The following is a 19,734-nucleotide window of genomic DNA, read 5'->3' on the forward strand; positions in this document are numbered from 1 at the left end:
ATGATCAGAGCAATGAAGATATAAAGACTGGAAATTCTAGGATTAATTTGCAATTTGCTCTACTGGAACAAAACAGAAAAACTGTTGTGTAAAAAAAATTTAAAGAAAATAAAGTGAGTAATATAAAGAGATATTTAAAATAAATCTGTGGAAGGTTTGAAGTTTCATCTCAAAGATCAAAAAAGAATTAATATTGCCTGAAATCTCAATTAAATATCCAATACATTTAATAGGATGTGAACTTACCACTTTGAACACTTATAAAATGGCTTGGATTAATGCACAAAACCAGATTTTTAAATATTTTATTTAAATTCAGTTTGCCAACATATAACACCCAGTGCTCATCTATGCTCTCCTAAATACCCATCTCCCAGCTACCCCATCCCCCCACCTTCCTCCCCTTTGTTTCCTAGAGTCAGGAGTCTCTCATGGTTGGTCTTCCTCTCTAATTTTTCCCTACTTAGTTTCCTTCCTTTCCATTATGGTCCCTTTTACTATTTCCTATATTCCACATATGAGTGAAACCATATGACAATCATCTTTTTTTTTTTTTTTTTTTTTCAGCAGTTCATTTTATTTTTATTTTTTTTATTTATTTATGATAGTCACAGAGAGAGAGAGAGAGGCAGAGACACAGGCGGAGGGAGAAGCAGGCTCCATGCACCGGGAGCCTGATGTGGGATTCGATCCCGGGTCTCCAGGATCGCGCCCTGGGCCAAAGGCAGGCGCCAAACCGCTGCGCCACCCAGGGATCCCCCATATGACAATCATCTTTCTCCAGTTGACTTATTTCACTCAGCATAATACCCTCTAGTTCCATCCATGTCGAAGTAAATGGTAGGTATTCATTTTTTTCTGATGGCTGAGTAATATTCCATTGTATATACCATTTTTAAACTACATCATCTTTATCCATTTATCTGTCGAAGGATTGTGGCTTCTTCTGCAGTTTGGCCATTGTGGACATTGCTGCTGTGAACACGGGGGTGCAGGTGTCCCGGCATTTCACTGCATCTGTATCTTTGGGGTAAATCCCCAGCAGTGCAATTGCTGGGTCATAGGGAAGTTCTATTTTTAACTCTTTGAGGAACCTCCACACAGTTTTCCAGAGTGGCTGCACCAGTTCACATTCCCACCAACAGTGCAAGAGGGTTCCCCTTTCTCCACATCCTCTCCGACATCTGTGGTTTCCTGCCTTGTTAATTTTCCCCATTCTCACTGGTGTGAGGTGGGATCTCATGGTGGTTTTGATTTGTATTTCCCTGATGGCCAGTGATTCGGAGCATTTTCTCATGTGCTTGTTGGCCATGTCTATGTCTTCCTCTGTGAGATTTCTGTTCATGTCTCCTGCCCATTTCATGACTGGATTGTTTGTTTCTTGGGTGTTGAGTTTAATAAGTTCTTTATTGATCTTGGATACTAGCCCTTTACCTGATCTGTCATTTGCAAATATCTTCTCCCATTCTGTAGGTTGTCTTTTAGTTTTGTTGACTGACAAAACTAATTTTAGATGGGGAGATGGCAAAATAAATTATTTGTTACTGAAGTTTTATTAGAAAATTATGAGAAAGGCAAAAATATATATACAAAACTTTAATGATATTTAGTTAAATCATCAGTTGCCTCTACAAGGTCTTTCTACCAGTATGAAAGAACAATTGATGTGAAATTTGAAAAATTCCAGGTGCTTCCCTTTATCTTTAGACAAGCATAGAATATATGAGTTTTTGTCTACTTACTACTTTAGATATCCTTTTTCTTAAGGATTTAAAATTTTACAGGGATGCCTGGGTGGCTCAGTGGTTGAATGTCTACCTTTGGCTCAGGGCATGATCCCGGAATCCCAGAATCCCCTATGGAGTCCTGCATTGGGCTATCGGGAGTCTATTTATCCCTCTGCCTATGTCTCTGCCTCTTTCTGTGTATCTCTCATGAATACATAAATAAAATCTTTAAAAAAAATAAAAATTTACAAAAAAATGATGTAAATTTGTGGTTAGAACTACTAAATCTGTAGCATATTTTTGAATGTTCTGTTATCAAAGAAGAATTTCAGATGTATATGAAAAAAACTTAGTTTCTATCACAACAGGTATGACTCCAGGTATGTTAGGTGAAATATCTGCATTTATTGGAATTTTAAAATAAAAGACTGATATTTCTTTTATTGCTTCATTCCACTCTATTCTGAAGCAGACTTTTAAAAAATTCTCATAAAAGTTTTCAGTCATACATTCAAATATGTGAATCATTGCCAGTTTATAAACCTGTTGAAGGAAATAGAGGACAATGAAGGTAGTGCTGCTCATTAACAGCACGCATTGGTGGAATTGTGGATGAATTTTAAAAAGATTTCTGTAATATTTACTCCGATATAAGATTTTCTTTTCTTTCTTGAAACAAAAGGGATGCTTACCAAATAGTAATTAAAAGAAAACATGGCAGTGTGATTTGTTTTCTCAGTCTGACCACACTGCCTATAAATGAGCTAAATTTGAATCTCTAAGGAAAGGAAAAGTTACTGACCTAGCTAGGGAGTTGTGAGAATTCATGTTGAAATTTAAAGTTTTTATAGTATAAATCAATAATAATGACTTTATACATTTTTAAAACTGAATCAATGTGTAGAAGGTTTTAGTTATTAACAGCATTGCATAAACTGCCTATAAAAACTAGAAATAAAATTTGAAGAACACTATTAGAGTTGCTTTTCATGTATGCAAATACTAATTTGGTTTCACTGTTGGTCCTTGACATAAGAGTGAGTTAACTTGAACAGATACAGATTTTAAACTGACAAACTTGCTCCAAAGTCAAATCAGTTTTTCTTTTCTTTTTTCTTTTTTAAAAAATATTTTGTTTATTTATTTATGAGAGACACACAGAGAGAGGTAGAGGGAGAAGCAAACTTCTACGGAGATTGTGATGCAGGACTCAGTCCCAAGACCCCGGGATCACGACCTGAGCTAAAGGCAGACAGTCAACCACTGAGCCACCTGGGTGGCCCTCAAATCAATTTTTCTTTTTTTTTCTTTTTCTTTTTTAAATTTTTATTTATTTATGATAGTCAGAGAGAGAGAGAGAGAGAGAGAGAGAAGCAGAGACATAGGCAGAGGGAGAAGCAGGCTCCATGCACCGAGAGCCCGACGTGGGATTCGATCCCCGGTCTCCAGGATCGCGCCCTGGGCCAAAGGCAGGCGCTAAACCGCTGCGCCACCCAGGGATCCTTTTTTTTTTTTTTTTTTTTTTTTTTAAAAGGTGAACCAATTGTGCCAGTATATATAATGAATATATTTTATTTTATTTTTTAAAGATTTATTTATTTATTTGAGAGAGAGAGAATGTGAGCAGGGGGAGAGGTAGAGGGAGAGGGAGAGTGAGTCCTCAAGTGATTTTATGCTGAGCAAGGAGCCCGATGTTGAGCTTGATATCAGGACTCCAAGATCATGACCGAGCTGAAATCTAGTCAGATGCTCAACCAACTGAGCCATCCAGGTGCCCCAATGTATATATTGAATATTAAAGGGAAATGATTTTTTTTTTGGTATTCAGTTTGAAAGACTTTTAAGTATCTTTGATGCAACCTAGATATGTGAATCTACTTTTACAATTGTCAATTTTAATGAAATCTCAATACAGATTAAGTGCTTCTGAAGAAAATTTAGTTCTGAATTGAGATGTGCTGTAAGTATAAGAGATTTTGAAGATTTTAATACAAAAATGTGCAACATCTCAATAATTTTTTATTAATGTTGATATAGCATTCTGTATATATTTAGTTAAATAAATAATTAAAATTAACTTTTGCCTATTTATTTTTAAGTTTTTAAAGTTTGGCTACTTAGGGCAGCCCAGGTCGCTCAGTGGTTTAGCGCCTGCCTTCAGCCCCGGACATGATCCTGGAGACCTGGGATCGAGTCCCATGTCAGGTTCCCCGCATGGAGCCTGCTTCTCCCTCTGCCTGTGTCTCTGCCTCTCTCTCTCTCTCTCTCTCTCTGTCTCTGTCTCTCATGAATAAATAAATAAAATATTAAAAAAAATTTTTGGCTACTTAGAAAGTTTAAAATTACACATGTGACTCAAAATATATTTCTATTGGCCAGCACTGCTTAATACAGTGAGTGGATGTTAACATTAATATGATCACTAATATGATGATGCTGATGTTTTGATTCCTGTCCTTTCACTAGATTGTAAATTCCTTAAAAGTAGAAAATACATCTTATCCTTATTTTTATTTGCCATATCACATTGTGTAGTCCTTTATATTTTAAAAGATGCTTATCAATGGGTTGATTGCCTCAGGATCTGCTTTTAACATTTAACAAGAGCTGTGTTGTTGTTTTTTAATCCTCAGGATAATGGCATAGAAATCCCTTTGAGTCTGTGCACTTGTGTGTACACACACACACACACACACACACAAGTATTTTGTTTAGTGTACTTGAAGGTGGAGGATTATTTAAGCATGCATTCATAATAGTAGATTATTGCAAAAATCAGTAATTGGTACTTATTTTAAAAATTATTTTTCAGTAAACTTTTAGTTTTTATATATGTTTTAGTTAATTGAAAAGCTTTAAAAAACAGGCATTGGCATCTGGTTTTGGTTGAAACGCTTTTATTTTGATTGAAGGAGAATTATTATGGAAATAACACTGTATTTAGGATTAGACAAATTGGTTTCATATACTGCCAAGTTCTTTAGCTAGTTCTGTGACCTTGAACAAGGGATTTAAGCTTTCTGAACTTCAGTTTTCTAATCTGGAAAAATGGGAATAATATTAGTTACCTCACCAGGATGTTGTGAGAGATATAAATAGGAAAAATATTATAGAGTACTTAGCAACCATAGGAATTATAGAAATGCAGGTTATTATTTTTTGATAGAAATAATACATATTTTGAAAGAACATATGTGTTATAATGTAAGGTTGAGTTAACCATGTCTATTAAAATGTGGTAGTTTATGTGAGTTTTAAGCATGGTGCTGTGGTATAAAAAATACTCACAATTTTTCCAAATATATGACCTAAATCTATAAAATGTAGTCAAGTCTCCCAAATAAGTCATAAATATTAGGAGAGAGACTAGCTGGGAAACAAAGCAGTGGTTAGACATTTAAGTATTATAAGATTAGACCAAAAGGTACATATACATATGATCAGGTTAGGCTGAACTAGAGGACACTTGGTTTTCAATCTAAGATCCTGGCAAAATTGGGAATTTGGACTTTGGTGCTGCTGTGACCAAGATGGGGGATTGTTTCCAATCCCTGTTGGGGCGGACATTCATTATTTTCACTTGGAGAGTCTCTATCCCTCCTCCTGACCCTCTCCCCTGTGTGCCCTTACAAAACTCTGGTCTTCAATAGAGTGCAATCTTGATGTTTTTTTTTTTTTTGTCCTGTAAGTCAAGATTTTAAAAAGTGTAGGTTTGAATAAGAGCTAAGCTCCTTTGCTGCTTGTGAGAGAAAACAAAGTGACAAGATAAAAACAGCTTAAAAGCATAAGCACCATGGAAGTTGGAACTGTCATCTGAGTATCTCACAAAAAGCTCCTCTTACTCTGTTTCTTTTTTCTTTTTTAATTTAAATTTGCCAACACATAGTATAATAACTCAATGCTCATCCCATCAAGTTCCCTCCTTAGTGCCTGTCACCCACTCTCCTCTGTTTCTGTGTTAGGGCTAAGCTATCTAGAAACGCACCTGGATTGTGTGGCCTTAAAGACAGTGACCCTGGAGAAAGAGTTGCAAGAATAATGGAGACACATATTTTTTAAATATGTGATCTGCCTCTCCTCCCCTGCCCAAAAGGTTTTTGATAACTTTCCTGAGTAGTGGAACCCTAAAGTATAATATAGCACAACTTAACAAATAAGTGGAGAGATTTCCTAGCCCACAGACTGAATTTTAACAATTGAACTTACCCACAGACAGGACACTCCAGGGGAATGAACATTTTTTGTTCACGATAGGACCTCTGTGATTTAAAATTATTCCTACAACACTTTGTTCTTTGTCCTCTGACTCTGAAAGGTTTTTTTCTTTTTTAGCTTTCTTAGTATTATGATAAGCAGCTTTCTGGGTAGATGCTCAGAAATTTACCCATTTACACTTGTATACATATGTTTGAATTTTATCTGTTTCAGTGATTTCAAGTTATGGAAATCACAGTTCTTATTTTGTGTTATTTTTCAGTGATGTACAGTGTCTCCAGGGTGATGGATATTCCATAATTACAGAGCAGATTTGCAATGCATCAGTGAGTCTGTAAGTGACATTTCTGTCAGTAAAAACATATTTTAGAGACAGTCTTCACTGGCTTGTGCCAGTTATTTATCCCTGAAACAAACTGGGTTAAAAGACATTTGTAAATAGTTAAATTCTGCTTGTTACCAACAGTGGCATTTTAGGAGCGACCTGTTAAATGAATGTGGATGGGGAAAGATAGAGTCATCAATATATGTGTATTCTTTTGTTACTTATGACCTTTTAAAAGCTACAAACAAAAGGACATTTGTTTTGTCTTCCTCCCTTAGCCAGGACACAAATTATAAAAAGAAATGTACAAGGAAGAGTTAATAAATCAGGTAAATACTAAAATTTCATAATTCTCTTTTCAGTACAAAGGCTTTTTTTTTTCTTTTAAATTTAAAGTTTTTCATTAAGCGTGGCCTTGAACACTGGACAAAGTGTAGCACTGTTTTAGTTTTGAGTACCTGTAAAAAATCATTTCCTGTATAAATCACTTGGATGAATAGAACTACGTAAGCATATACTTTGCAGAGAAACAGGCTTTAATTGTATGGACTGTCACTTTGAGAGATAATGAGAAAGGGAAAAGGAAAGAGAAAGGAACTCTATTTTCAAAATTTGTATATATGTATTTACCACAGAGAGATTATTCTTTAAGCATGAAGTTTACTGGTAATTTATTATTAACTTCCCGACAGATCTATACAAGTCTTTATCAATGTATGTGGAACCCTGAGTTATAAAAACTTTGAGGTAGTATATTGTTCCAAACTTGAAAGGAGTTATTCACACCAGCACTGAACTAGCCAGTTAGGCAGATATTTAAAAGGATTTTGACAGGGATATGTTTCTTGTATTTCCTCTGTTTTTTTCCACCTTGATTTCATGCTCAAGTGTGGTGATTTATTTCTCCAGGGCACTGTGCCATCCAGTATAGAAGAGGTCAGTGTGGTAGTATTTCATAGCTTTTCTTTTATCTACGCAGCCTTGCCACCCTCTGTCCATGAGTCATTGCATCTACTGGTGTTCCTGATAGCAGAACATTTTGATTAGCTGGACAGGTTACCTGGTTACTATTCTCAATCTGTCCACGTGTGGGTTTGCTGATGCGTGTGAAATGTGGAGGTCTGAGCCAGTGCTGGAGCATAATCCTATCTAGGCCAGGAAATGCCTGGCTTCCCAGATACTTCTCAGAGCAATCGGGCAGGGACTAAATCTCTTATTTCCTTCCTGTCCTTTATTCCATAACACCTATGGCCCAAGTGGATGTTTGATATTCACTAATCTGGGACACTTTGTATTGTTAATGAGTTCTATAGAGACCACATTTTATATTAAAACATCAGTAGGCCTATCCTTATGGAGTGATGGATCCTATTAGTGAAGCAAATTGTCATATGAATAATTTGTTACAAATATTTATACGTGTGTGTGTGTGTCTGTGTGTGTGTGTGTGTGTTTCAAATCCTTGCTCTGTTTACCAACATTTTGGTCAGGTTACTTGGTTTCAGTTCACGTCAGTTTGCTCATTTGTGAAAGGGAGATAATAGTGTCTACTACGCAGGGCCATCGGGAAGATTTACAGTGAAGGAGTATAAGCATCTAGGGTAGCCTGGCCTACCCTAAGTGCTGTGAATGTACTTACTATCGTTACTAATACTATTACCATTTGTAGAAAGTGTAGGTTATATGAAGAGTTTTTTTTCTTATTTTCTTTTATCATCGTCTTAGGAGGATAAAAGCTTCAGCCTGAGTGAAGAGTGGGAGAGTAAGAGAGATAGAAATGCAGAGGTTCAAACTAAAGGACCTTACACAATTCAAAAAAGGAAAGCAGATCAGTGGGATAGAGTATTCTTTTGGCCTCCTTGGTTCGTGTAGAGCTGAAAGGTTGGCCCAAGCTTGATTGTCTATGTAGTATGTACCCCGGCAGACTAGTCGGCTGTTAATAAATGCCTTTGGATTTCCTTTTTGAGGCTTTTTAAACATTTCTGGGACTGTGTTGGAATATCTGTGTGTGTTTTGCCTTTCTAATTATTTAATTAAAATTGTCTTTCTATACCTTATTAATAATTGTTTCCTTTCTACCTCCTTATATTAGCCTCTTAATCCCATTTTCCCTTAAAGCATTTGCCTAATTACAGAAACTTATTTTACTGTGTTGAAATTAATGGTATTACAAATACTGGGTTGTTCAAATGTAGCTGGAATTCAAATTTTGCTACTTGCATTCTTCCTTGCTCATTAAACTAGGACAGTACAATAATCATTTGCAATTTGAAAGAAACGTGTGTTTCAAACTAGCTAATTACACGAGTTCTGTCCCTGGGAAGCTGCTGGACTGTTTCACAAGATTTTTTGAGTCACTTCAATTAGAGATAAAAATTAATGAATTTATGTTCTAGATACTTATAAGGACAAATTGGCAAAATACAGCCTTCTAGAAAAATGGACAAAAGATAGAAGAGGTAAATAATTCGCAGAAGAAACAGTATATATATCATCACAAACAAAACTCCTCAGTTTTAATACTGACCAAAAAATGAAAGGAAAAAACATTATTTTTTAACCCATCAAATTGGAAAAAAATGTTTTTTAAAGTTAACCTTTTAGGTCATTTCTTCCCTCTGATATTTTTTCGTAAGTAAATTTAAAAAAAAAAAATTTGCGATGGACACAAGACTCAATGTTACAGTCATATGGAGGATGACTGGAGGTATCTGGCTGCTTTTTAAAATGTTGCTTTTAACCTTCCAGCTCACAGTGGCTTCCTGGAAAGCCTTGTGTTTGGCAGCAGGGCTGCTGTCCCTTCTCGATGTATATGTATGAGGTGTATGTGCAACCGCTTCACACCTGCTTGAAGGGCTCTTTCCCTGGCAGGTAGTCAGAGGAAAGGGGTGGAAACAGAAAGAATATCTTAGCTGCTGGGCACAATTAGTTCTTTATTATTCAGAGTTTGTTGATAGCATTTCTGGATTACAGCGCTCTTCTCTACCAGGAAGTAAATCAAAGAGAGTGAAAGTCTCTTTTTCTGAGACAGCAGCTTTTATGGGGAAACAATTGCTCACTTTAGAAGACTACAGGAATTGGTGCTTTTTTATATTTTAAATATTGATGATATCCTGGTTTCCTGTCTACCCGTCAGTCAGCTAGTTTGCACTCCACTGATAGTTAATTGCTGTATTCTCATTCTTCACTTGGTAATGCATTAGTGTGTTTTACTTGGTTTTCAACTGCAGACATTAGTTCAGCCTCTTCAGTTTGGATTTTTTTGATAGCATTTTTTAGTGAAAAATTCTGAAATCTGGGAGCCTGAAGACTTTTTTTATGCAGATTCTGTTACTTCCTGTGTGACTGTACCCTAAACATTTAACTGTTCTGAATCTCAATTTCCTGATCTGTAAAATGTGACAGTTGGATTAATTCATACCCATGATCTTTTGAATTCTGTGAATTTGACAAAGGTTTAATGCAGTGATTTGTGTTACCAACATGAGCCAGGTGAGAATACTTTTCAAATATATTCTGCTTCTGCGTTCTTCATACTACATTGCCAATCTTTCCACTGGAAGTTTGGAAGTTTTCTTTCTAATTCAGAACTACATCTTCTGTTAGTCATTGAGGTGTTTGCATCTCTCTTGTGTGTGTGTGTGTGTGTGGGGGGGGGGGGGTAACAGATTACTTTGATACTGTAATTGCTATTAACTGAAAAGATGCTTATTTTAGAGTAATTAGAATTCATAGAGTTACAGAACATAAAGGGCAGTATAAATTGGTGCTTTCTCTCCTTACAAAAAGGATATTCTATTTCCTGATGCTTGAGATGATCTAAACAAAGAAATTCATTTATTAGCGGTGTGATTTCTTTAGCCCAGTACTACTTAGCTTATACTGGGTTCAAAGAAGCTGCCAAAGGGTGCTTAGGCAGAAACACACAGTATGATTTAGTATCCCGTTCAGAGGAACCAACTTCTCAAATTGCATATAAGAAAGTGTCCTTTTCATTTGTCCTTCTGGGCGATAAGGGCATCCATGTTTGAAGGAGGAAGGGAAATGCTGGTCTCCTCTGCAGGGTGGAGACTGCCTGGCGTATACGTGTTTGGATGTGGCCTTGGAGGATCATTCAGGGCTTGGTGTAACCTTCTGGGGTCATCGGGAGAAGGGGTCAACTTTCTGTTCTTCCTTCAGCTTTTTAGAAATGTATAGTTTTAGTACTATAGTCAAGATATGATTGGATTAACTTTTGGAGTTATTCTTTTTTTTATATTAAGAATATTCTTTACATTTTTATATACATTTCTGAGTATTTCATGAAAGGCAAAAAGCAGAGATACCCAGGTAGAGGGACTGTAGGCTTCAGGTCCATCTCAATTTGGTACTTTTGGTCCTTGGGCAGTGGCCCCACGTTCTTGGCTCTGGAGCCCCAAATACAGCCACCCCCAATCCAGACGGTAGTGAGCTGCCTCCTGAGTGGTGCATAGGGCCACACAAGGCCTGAGACTTCTCAGACGCTGACTACTGCCACCGTCTTCTGAGCTCTGGAGTGTTCTAAAATCATGTGGTGTCAGTTAAGACTAGAAGCACCAACACTCCATAGTGAGTAGGTCACTGGGGCTGAGCTTAGAAGTGAATCTGTTATGGTCTTTTATTGTTTTGTTGAGTTTTGGCGTGTTCCGGTGGGTCCCGGGTGGAGGAGGGGAGGCAGGAGGTGGTTTCCTAGGTCCTAGGTCGCAAGGATGGGCGACTTGGACTGCGGCCCGGCTTTGCCCCTGTGGTGTCTGTCAGGCAGGCAGAGTGGCTACCGCCGTTGGCGTGTTCACCTGCGATGCCGGTGGCTCCTTGTTCTCCCGGCCGAGGGCTTGCACTAGTAAGACAGAGAAGGTCACGGCCACGCAGCTCGCTCACACGTGTGCAGCATCCGCTGTGGGCGTGCGCAGTGGGTCCGCGGTAGCGTGTGCACCGTCAGCTGGACCGTCTCGGCGGCGACGTCGTCTCTTCAGCCGAGAGGCCTTCGGTACCGAGGCTTGAACCCGGGCGGGAGCCTACAGAGTAGGCGTGTTCACAGCGGGTGGGCCGGCTGTCGCCTCCTCAGGGCTTAGGTGTCAGGGTCTTCAGTGTCACGTGCCAGGACGGCTCGGCCCTGAGTGTGACGGACGCGCCCCCGCAGCCCGGCCGCTCTAGGGCGGAAACGGCCCCGTCCTGCTGGCCTGGCTGGCGCCGCCGGCCCACAGGCTGCGCGTCCCGGGGGCGCCCGGGGCCCCCCAGCCCAGGCCGGAGCCCGCGCTGCGCCGTTTCCCGCTCCCTGTGCGGCTCGGGCTCGGGCTCGGGCCTATCGCCCGGGAGACCTGGCAAGGGACTGAGGAGGAGGTCGGTGCCCCGCCGGTGCGGACGGCCCGTGCGGCCGGAGTGTGCGGCGCCTCGCTGAGGGGCCCGGGACCTCGCTGACACGGCTCGGGCCGCTGCGGCCTGCCTCACGCGGCCCCTGAGGAGCGCGCCGCCCGGCCCCTCGGCGCGGCCGGGCCTCGGCACTGCTGCTGCGCCGGGGATGGCGCCGGGGACACGCGGGGACACGCGGGGACGCCCTGGGACACGCGGGGACACGCGGGGACACGCGGGGACGCCCTGGGACACGCGGGGACACGCGGGCCGCGCGCTGCACTCGAGTTCCGGGCCGCGCCCTGCCCGCCGCCCTGCCCGCCGCCCTGCCCGCCGCCCTGCCCTCCGGCCGGGTAAGGACGCGCCGTCTGCACCGTGTGCACCGCGCGACAGGGAAGGGGCCGTGGCAGAGCGTCCGTCCTGTCCGCGGGGCCTACGAGCCGCAGGATCCCGGTCGGGAAGGCAGACGGACGTGCCCCTGCTGCCCTCGCGGCGCCGGCCCCAGTGTGTGGGCCGCGGGCGTGGACGTCGGGCCCCCTGGCCGCCCTGAGGACCGCGACGCGGCCGCCTCTGCTTCTTCCTACGATGTCGCTGGGAGTCCTTGGGGCTCAGCGGGGTGCGTCAGGCTCCTTCCCGCCGAGGGAACCAGACGAACCCGCCGATCCCGATCCCGTTGGGGGTGCAGGAAGCCCAGCGCCTGGGCCCTCCTAGGCCGACTCCGGACGGGCCGGGCAGGACGTGCGCGGGCTGAGCGCGGCGGCGACAGGACGGCCCGGCTCGGAGAACGTCGGCCCGACCCCCGCGAGCCCGGCCGGCGGCCCGGGAGCAGCGGGGAACAGTGAGCGCTGCCCCCGGCCACCTGGTAGACCCCCCGCAGGGCCCCCTCGGCCTGCCCCGCACGTGGGGCTCCGACGGGCGTCATGAAAGGCCGGGGACGGCCGGGTTAGGCACACACCTTCGTCGGACTGTGAGACCCGCCACACAATTGGCGATTCCTCCTTCCTATTCTGCGAAAAATAAACATCCTCCTTTTACTTAAAGTTTGTCATGTGGGTATGCACACGTATTCAGTGAGAATAACACAAACCTGGTCATAGTTACACCCTTCTTCCCCAAAACTCATTCTTTTTGCGACTTTCCAGGATGCCTCCGTGGGAAGCCAACCCCCACCAGGGCCGGACGGCCTTGCCCCACAAAGGCGGTCACCTTCCTCCCTTCTGCCACCGTGTCTTTTTCCAGTGATGCTAATACTGTGCTGTCCTCTGCCTCCTCCCGCATTCTCCCTGCGTCCCCACAGCTCCCATCTCGTTCCTTCCCCCGCGATTCCTTTTTAACGACCACCCAGAATTAGTCTGATGCCTGTTTTAGGTTCCTGCAGTACCAAGGCCTCCTGCTCTGCTGCACATATTTTGCATATTTCACGCAGCCAGTAACTGGCAAAACGTAAACCTGCATCCACCTCAAGTGTCACGTTCTCTCTGTTGCCCCACATTATCTCCCTGGATTTTGTTTCTTACTGGGTAAATAGGACAACGATGACGCTTTGCCGTGCCTCTGTGGTGCTCAAGTAAATAACGTTGATGATGTAAATGCTTAGTGAACACTGGAAAGTGGAACTCTGGTGTTTTTACCACCATTATCATCTGTATTATTTTTATTCTGGTTGCTCTGACCCTTAATTTAAGTTCATACAGCCCCGTTACTGTGCTCCTCGACACGCTCAGCCTTCGCTGCCCTCTGCGCTAGCCGTGATGGGTCTGACAATTGTCAACTTTCCTTCTCTTCCCAGGACGGTTCATACTTGGCTGAGTTCCTGCTGGAGAAAGGCTACGAGGTGAGTGACTCAGTGAGCAAGCACAGGCTGGTGGAATCACTTGGACACAGTGGCCTCCTGCTTCCTCTGCCGCCGTCCTCCTGTGTGTGTTTTCCACTGAAACTCCGATAACAAATCAAAATCAGGGGAAGAATGTGCCGCTTGGCTTGTAACCATGCCAGCTCATTGTGCGATTTATCTGCTGGTGAGCACTGGTGGCTTCCCCCTGTTCCTTAGTGCTTAACTGCTTTGCACGCTTCCCACATTCTCAGATAAAGCAGAAACCTGGGTAAGCTAAAAGCTATAACATTATTAGGGTTAATTTATGATGTAATGTGTTACATAAAAAAGTCCCACTCACAGTGAAGTCACTTAATTCGGAAATTGCACAGAGCAATAAAAACTAAGCTGATCTTTGGCAAGCTTGAATGAAACATTTACACTCCGGTTTTTGCGTTCTAATAGGCAGCTATATATTTTATGGAAGCTGAAACTTCTGGGTTTGCTGCTGGCGTCATGGACATTGTCGTCTTCTTTTTCTCCTCTTTTGTCCTCTCCTTCGACATTTTCTGCTTTCCTTAAAGGAAGCGGGAGTTTTTATGTATTAAATTTGGCATAACTCCGTGAGCACATCTTAAACTTTTTTAAGAACAGTTTTCAAATATATACGTCTGTATGTAAGTTCATGCTGTACAGAGAACAAAAACCCATACAGTGACCCATATGCTCTGGCCTGATTTGGGAGTGTTTACATTAATAGATTTGGATTCTCTGGATTATTCTGATTGCAGGTGTATGTTTAAAAAAATACACACTGTGGACAGATGGAAAAACAGCAGCAAGGATTTTGGCATCTAAAGGCCAACAGGATTTGAAGAAAAGGAAACGAATTTTCTTGTGATAACTCATAATCTTTTCTGAGAACCTTGACTTTTAGACTTTAAGAAGTAATAGTAGATATGTTTAGCACCTTCTGTTCCCTTACCTAACCAGCTCGTTTTATATCTTGCAAAAGTATCAAAATATGACAAATATAATTAGGAAAGTATACATGTATCGCTATGTTCATCCACAAATATTCCTATAAAAGCGAGTGATATGTTCATATTCTGCAAAGCAGAAAATTTCAGAGTAGATCATACATAGTACAGAAGAATTGGTTTTAGGTAGAAACTGATAATTTATTCAGACTACATTAACTTAGTACTTTAATCAATCCAAAAGGGGAGGATTGGCAGAGGGACTTACTTTGCTCCAGGTGTTGGCACTGGCTGAGAGGTGTTTGGTAGCTAGAGAGGAGTTAGTGATTTGACTGTGTATCAAGTGAACCAAGAGAAGGAACTTAGTAAGAGTTGTTGGGCCTCAGGATGTGCTACCCCAAAATGTGGTGAATATTTTAAGCTGAAGGGATTTGAGAAAATGGAGTTTGAGAAAACTGTAGAAGTTTCTCCTGTTAATCACTGTTGGTTTAATGTGGAGGAGGGAAAAAGTTTCCCTCAACTCTTGGGGGTCCCTGACTGGGTCTTACAGTTAGACTTTTTAAAAGCATACAAACTTCTTTAATATCAGTTTTATGGGACTGGAAACCTTTATAAAGAAATGAAGATCCAGAGGAACCATTACGACCAAGTATTTTTATGTTGGGTTCGATGGAGAATGGATGATTGTGGAGAAATATGACAGGTCAAAGAGTAAGAGGTAAGTATAGTAAACAGGGGGAAACTTAACAAGATCTCTCTGTTTGGATTCTTCTTGGCCTCCCTCTGTCTTCAGAGGTAAGGATGTTCCTTTTCTCCAGTTATAGGGGAGGACACCTCTCACTGGAGAGTTTCATAACTGTTTCAGGGGAGAAGAGAAAGGGAGAAGGGGAGGGATAGAGTGACCTTCCTGCTTCTATTATTTTCTCAGATTCCTTCAACTTAAGATGTTCCATATGGCAAGGTGCCATATTTTGGGGTAGCATGTCCTGAGCCCCCACATGGTCACTACAGTTTTGAAGAGTGAGGTGGTATGTCAGAAAGAGTGCTTAAACTGCGTGGATGTTGAAATTTACTTGCAAGGAGGACACAGGAGAGTAAGACATGAGATGAGGACGGTGGCAACAAGTAGTGCGTGCAGCTAGTCCAGAGGAAAATGGAGCAGGTATGGAGGCGTGAGGTGGAGTAGTCACTGTGAGAATGTGCTGGACTAGTGATGGGGCCTGGGATGAATCCGGTTATGGCAGAAGGTGAACAGCCTCAGCATGATAGGGCTGTTAGTGTTACTGGAAATGGCTGGAAGAAGACATGCACGGAGACATGCAAAGCTACACTTAGGTGGCTCGTGGCGGAACTAGCAGACTTCAGAAGATGGGTAGTAATGTTCCTACGTGGATGACAGACTTAGAAATAAGTGGAGTGAGAACCTAGGACTGCCAGGTGAGCTACAAATGTTTTCATTCCAAGGCCTTCAGAATCATAAGAGCAGATTTGATTCTGATAAAGACAATGGAAGGCCCACTTGGCAAATCACAGTTAGTAGGAGAAATGAATCACTGAAATAATAACTTGCAAGAGAGGTTTAGGAGTGAGGCCCATAAATTCATAGGAGGAGATGGTATAGACCGTATAGGTGGAAGGGTACAGAGCTACAAGACATAATCAGAAATGATTCTTCCTCATAGCCCAGGGAAATATGAGTTTTGTAGGAATAAGGGAGTGAAAAGGTGTTTATCCATATTGTATTCAACTTTAATAGGCTGCTGTCCTCAATTGTAAGAGATGGATATAATTGGAGGATAAGCTGTTAAGGGAAATCTCATGGTGGTGTGGACTTCATCTTTTTGTGATTAAATTGAAGTAAATATGAGGATGATTTTTCCAAGAGGCTGCACTGGAAATTTTTCAGAATTATCAGCCAGCAGTCCCTGGTTGCTCATGAACAAAATAATAAAGGTTAGTAAACTGTATGCAGTAGGGTAAGAGGAGACACCTGTCTGTACCTGAATCCACAGGGTCAACATCAGCAATTTGGATGAGCACAGACTTGTAACTCAGCAGGCGTTCAACCTGCAGTGTGCATCAGAGCCACCCAGAGGCCTCATAAAGGAGGATGGCTGGTTCAGGATTCTGGGAACCAGCAAGCCCCCCGTTGTTGCTAATGCTGCTCTCCTGGATCTTACGGTTTGAGAGCCAGGACAACTAAAGGTTCAAATGAGATCATTTAATCATAAGATGAAGATGGACAGAATTTCTTAAAGTACCTTGATTTGTGGGGCTTTGCTTCTCTGAACTCTCATATCATTTTGAATTTAGTCTTTGAGAAATATACTTTGGGGTAGCAGAGTGAAAACCAGGAAAAATAAACACTGGGAAGAAGAGCTACAGATTCTGTGAATAGGCTTGATAATGAGGCCGAGTCCTTCGCAGAACAGAAAGGGGTGAACTTTAATTGGCCAGCAATGGCAAAGTCAGCCTTTAATTATGAAGGTGGGGAGGCATGGACTCTGAGGAGAGGCATTACTCAACTGGAGGGAGGCAAGTTGAAGAGCAGAGACAGGTTGGTGGGGTACTGATGGTGTGGCCTCATAGGCAAAGACAAACACTATCTGTAGAATTAGCATAGCACAATTACGTGTATTCCTTTACCTTTTCTTTAGTCAAAAAAGCAGAGTAAAAGTATAATAAGCTTGGCTAACTTTAAAGCAAAAATAGACATTTGCACGTGACTTGAAGAGGAATATCATGTATGAATAGACCAATTAGTAATGGTTCAGTACCTTGTGCGACTCACTCCTTGGATTCCTGAGGCTGTGGGGCCCTGCCTTCTAATGTGGCCTCTGGAATCCTGCATTTGGTCATGTTCTGAGTGAACGACTTAACATGAGAAAGCAAAGGATTGCTTTATCACTGGCCCAGTGCTCACTGAGAAGAGACTCTATTTAAAGGTTTAACATTACAGTTTTTAATGTTGCTTATTTCTTGAATTTTGCTTAGCATTAAACACTAAGGCGAGCACAAAGAGAATGAATCTTTTTTTTTTTTTAAACTTTTTTTTTTAAAATTTTTATTTATTTATGATAGTCAGAGAGAGAGAGAGAGAGGCAGAGACACAGGCAGAGGAAGAAGCAGGCTCCATGCACCGGGAGCCCGACGTGGGATTCGATCCCCGGTCTCCAGGATCGCGCCCTGGGCCAAAGGCAGGCGCCAAACCGCTGCGCCACCCAGGGGTCCCAAAGAGAATGAATCTTAACACTTGTTTATTATTTATGGAATACAGGTGCCATCTCATACAGAGGAAAACTAAGAATTAATCGGGTTTCATAAAAAATCTCCCTTTAAAACCTTGAACATTTAATTCTACTGGTGTTGAAGTACAAAGGATAATTTTCCCTTAAGCCCCGTCAACCAGCTTCAGAGCAAAGGAGGTGAAAGAGGCCACCTAGTTCACTGTGGCAAGGAGGCCCTTAGGCTCGGATGCTGGATAGCCTGTGTCCTAATTCTCCTTTGCCACTGGCTGGCTCTGTGGCCTTGTGCAAGTCACTGGGCCTCTCTGAGACTTAGTGTCTTAGGTAAATGGCTACAATAAATGCACTTGTTTCCTAAGGTTATCATGAAGATTAGGTAAGACAGTACATGGAAAACAGACCAGAGAAGCTCTGCGGGACCTGTGAGGCTTTAGTTGATATAAGAGTGACAAGCCTAGGGATACAGATTTTATAGAGGGCTGCTTAGCCCAATATATTAATTAGCATTAGTGAAAGGCAGGCCTGTTACACATTTCCTAGGATCTGAGCCCTGTGCACGTTGGCACGAGGGGAAAATGATGCATCATTGTTAGCAGATAAGAAAGCAACACATACTTTTGTATCCATTTTGTACCCAAAACACAGAGAAACTGGAAAAACAAAAGACAGACAAATTTTTTAAATGCAAAAGTATATCTGGGAATAAATGAAAAATTTATATTAAATAACATGGTAACAAATACAACACAGCATATCAGAATTAAAAATAAGGAATAGGTTAATTGTGGGTTTTCCTTTTAAGAGAGGAATTATGACCAGGGAGTATGAGGAGAACAGAAAGGAAATGACATCTAAGGATTGTCCAGTTGTTATCTCTGGGAGATTATTTGTTGGAACATGGAGTTCCTATGAATCCATTCATGATCTATAAAATATTTTTTTCTGGGTTGTTGAATATTCTAGAAGGCTTAGTGAAAAAAGGCAAAAGTTTTTATGGATTTCATTTTGAAAACATACTGAGTGTTGGTAGGAGGGACCATGTCTACACTTTAACGAACACTTCCACTGGTTGTGTGATCTCAGGCAGTGTCCTCACCTGTAGAATGGGAGTAATATGAGGAAGACTGTTGTAAAGATCAGTGATTTAATGTCTATGAAGATCAGTATCTGGCGCATGGTCACTGCCATGTACATGTTAGCTATTGATGTTATCTATATAATTTGTACTTTTCAAAAGCAAGTGGCATTAAACATCCCTGGGGGGGGGGGGGGGGTCATCCTTGCCTCCAAAAGAAATCTAGCAACGAAAGAATTTGAAATCTAGTAATAATTTTATCTTTGTTGAAATAACAAACAAACATATACTGATGGATTTCAAATCCAGTGGTAACAATTTTCTGTTTTTGAGATTGTAATAAATAAATAAATGAGCAAGCATTTCTGTTATATTGCCAAATCTGACTCTAGGTTTTGAAGTCAAACTGTGTTTGTTCTGATACTGAGAGAACTCGAAATTCTCCTTTTCATTACTTAGTTAAATGGGACATGAAATTTGTTTGTCAAAATACTCCTTTCTGTTTCAGACCTCACTTTTTCAGAATTATATGTTTTGAACTGCTATAATAAAATAATGATTTTGATTAATTTTATATGGAGTCCTATTCAGCTCATTTATCTTTTCATTTTGGTTTCCTAACTTCTCTTCTCTTTTCCCCCCAAATCCTTATAAAAACAAACAATAACCTTATATACATCCCTTCTGTAAAGAGAAAGCTGCTAATCTCAAATTCTTAACTAGATTATCCAGTTTGCACACATTTTGGCTTGTCTTAAAGTTTGTATTTCACCTGTCTCTGAAGCAGACAGACTCAGCTTTCATTAGTTCTTAGAATAATACTTGCTGTCATGGATTAAGCATTTGGCAGGTCTTTCTTTCCCTGTATACACATACCAAAAGTTGGGAGTGAGGGGAAATTAAAACACATTTTTTTAAAATTAAAAAAAACCTAGTGCTTAATGCTTTGGTTATAAGTGTGACCCAAAAGTCCCATATTATTTATTT

At 41.4% G+C, this 19,734-nt stretch overlaps 1 protein-coding gene across 1 annotated transcript in view; it reads left to right on the forward strand.

Moving 5' to 3' along the window:
* Positions 1–19,734, forward strand: part of GMDS (GDP-mannose 4,6-dehydratase) — a 578,975-nt gene that overhangs the window by 111,883 nt on the left and 447,358 nt on the right. Inside the window, exon 2 of the mRNA XM_041772059.1 lies at positions 13,424–13,468. Within this exon, the coding sequence (XP_041627993.1) occupies positions 13,424–13,468 (45 nt within the window). The remainder of the gene's footprint in view (positions 1–13,423; positions 13,469–19,734) is intronic.

This window comes from Vulpes lagopus, chromosome 10 (genome assembly GCF_018345385.1).
Source record: "Vulpes lagopus strain Blue_001 chromosome 10, ASM1834538v1, whole genome shotgun sequence".
NCBI classification, from domain to species: domain Eukaryota; kingdom Metazoa; phylum Chordata; class Mammalia; order Carnivora; family Canidae; genus Vulpes; species Vulpes lagopus.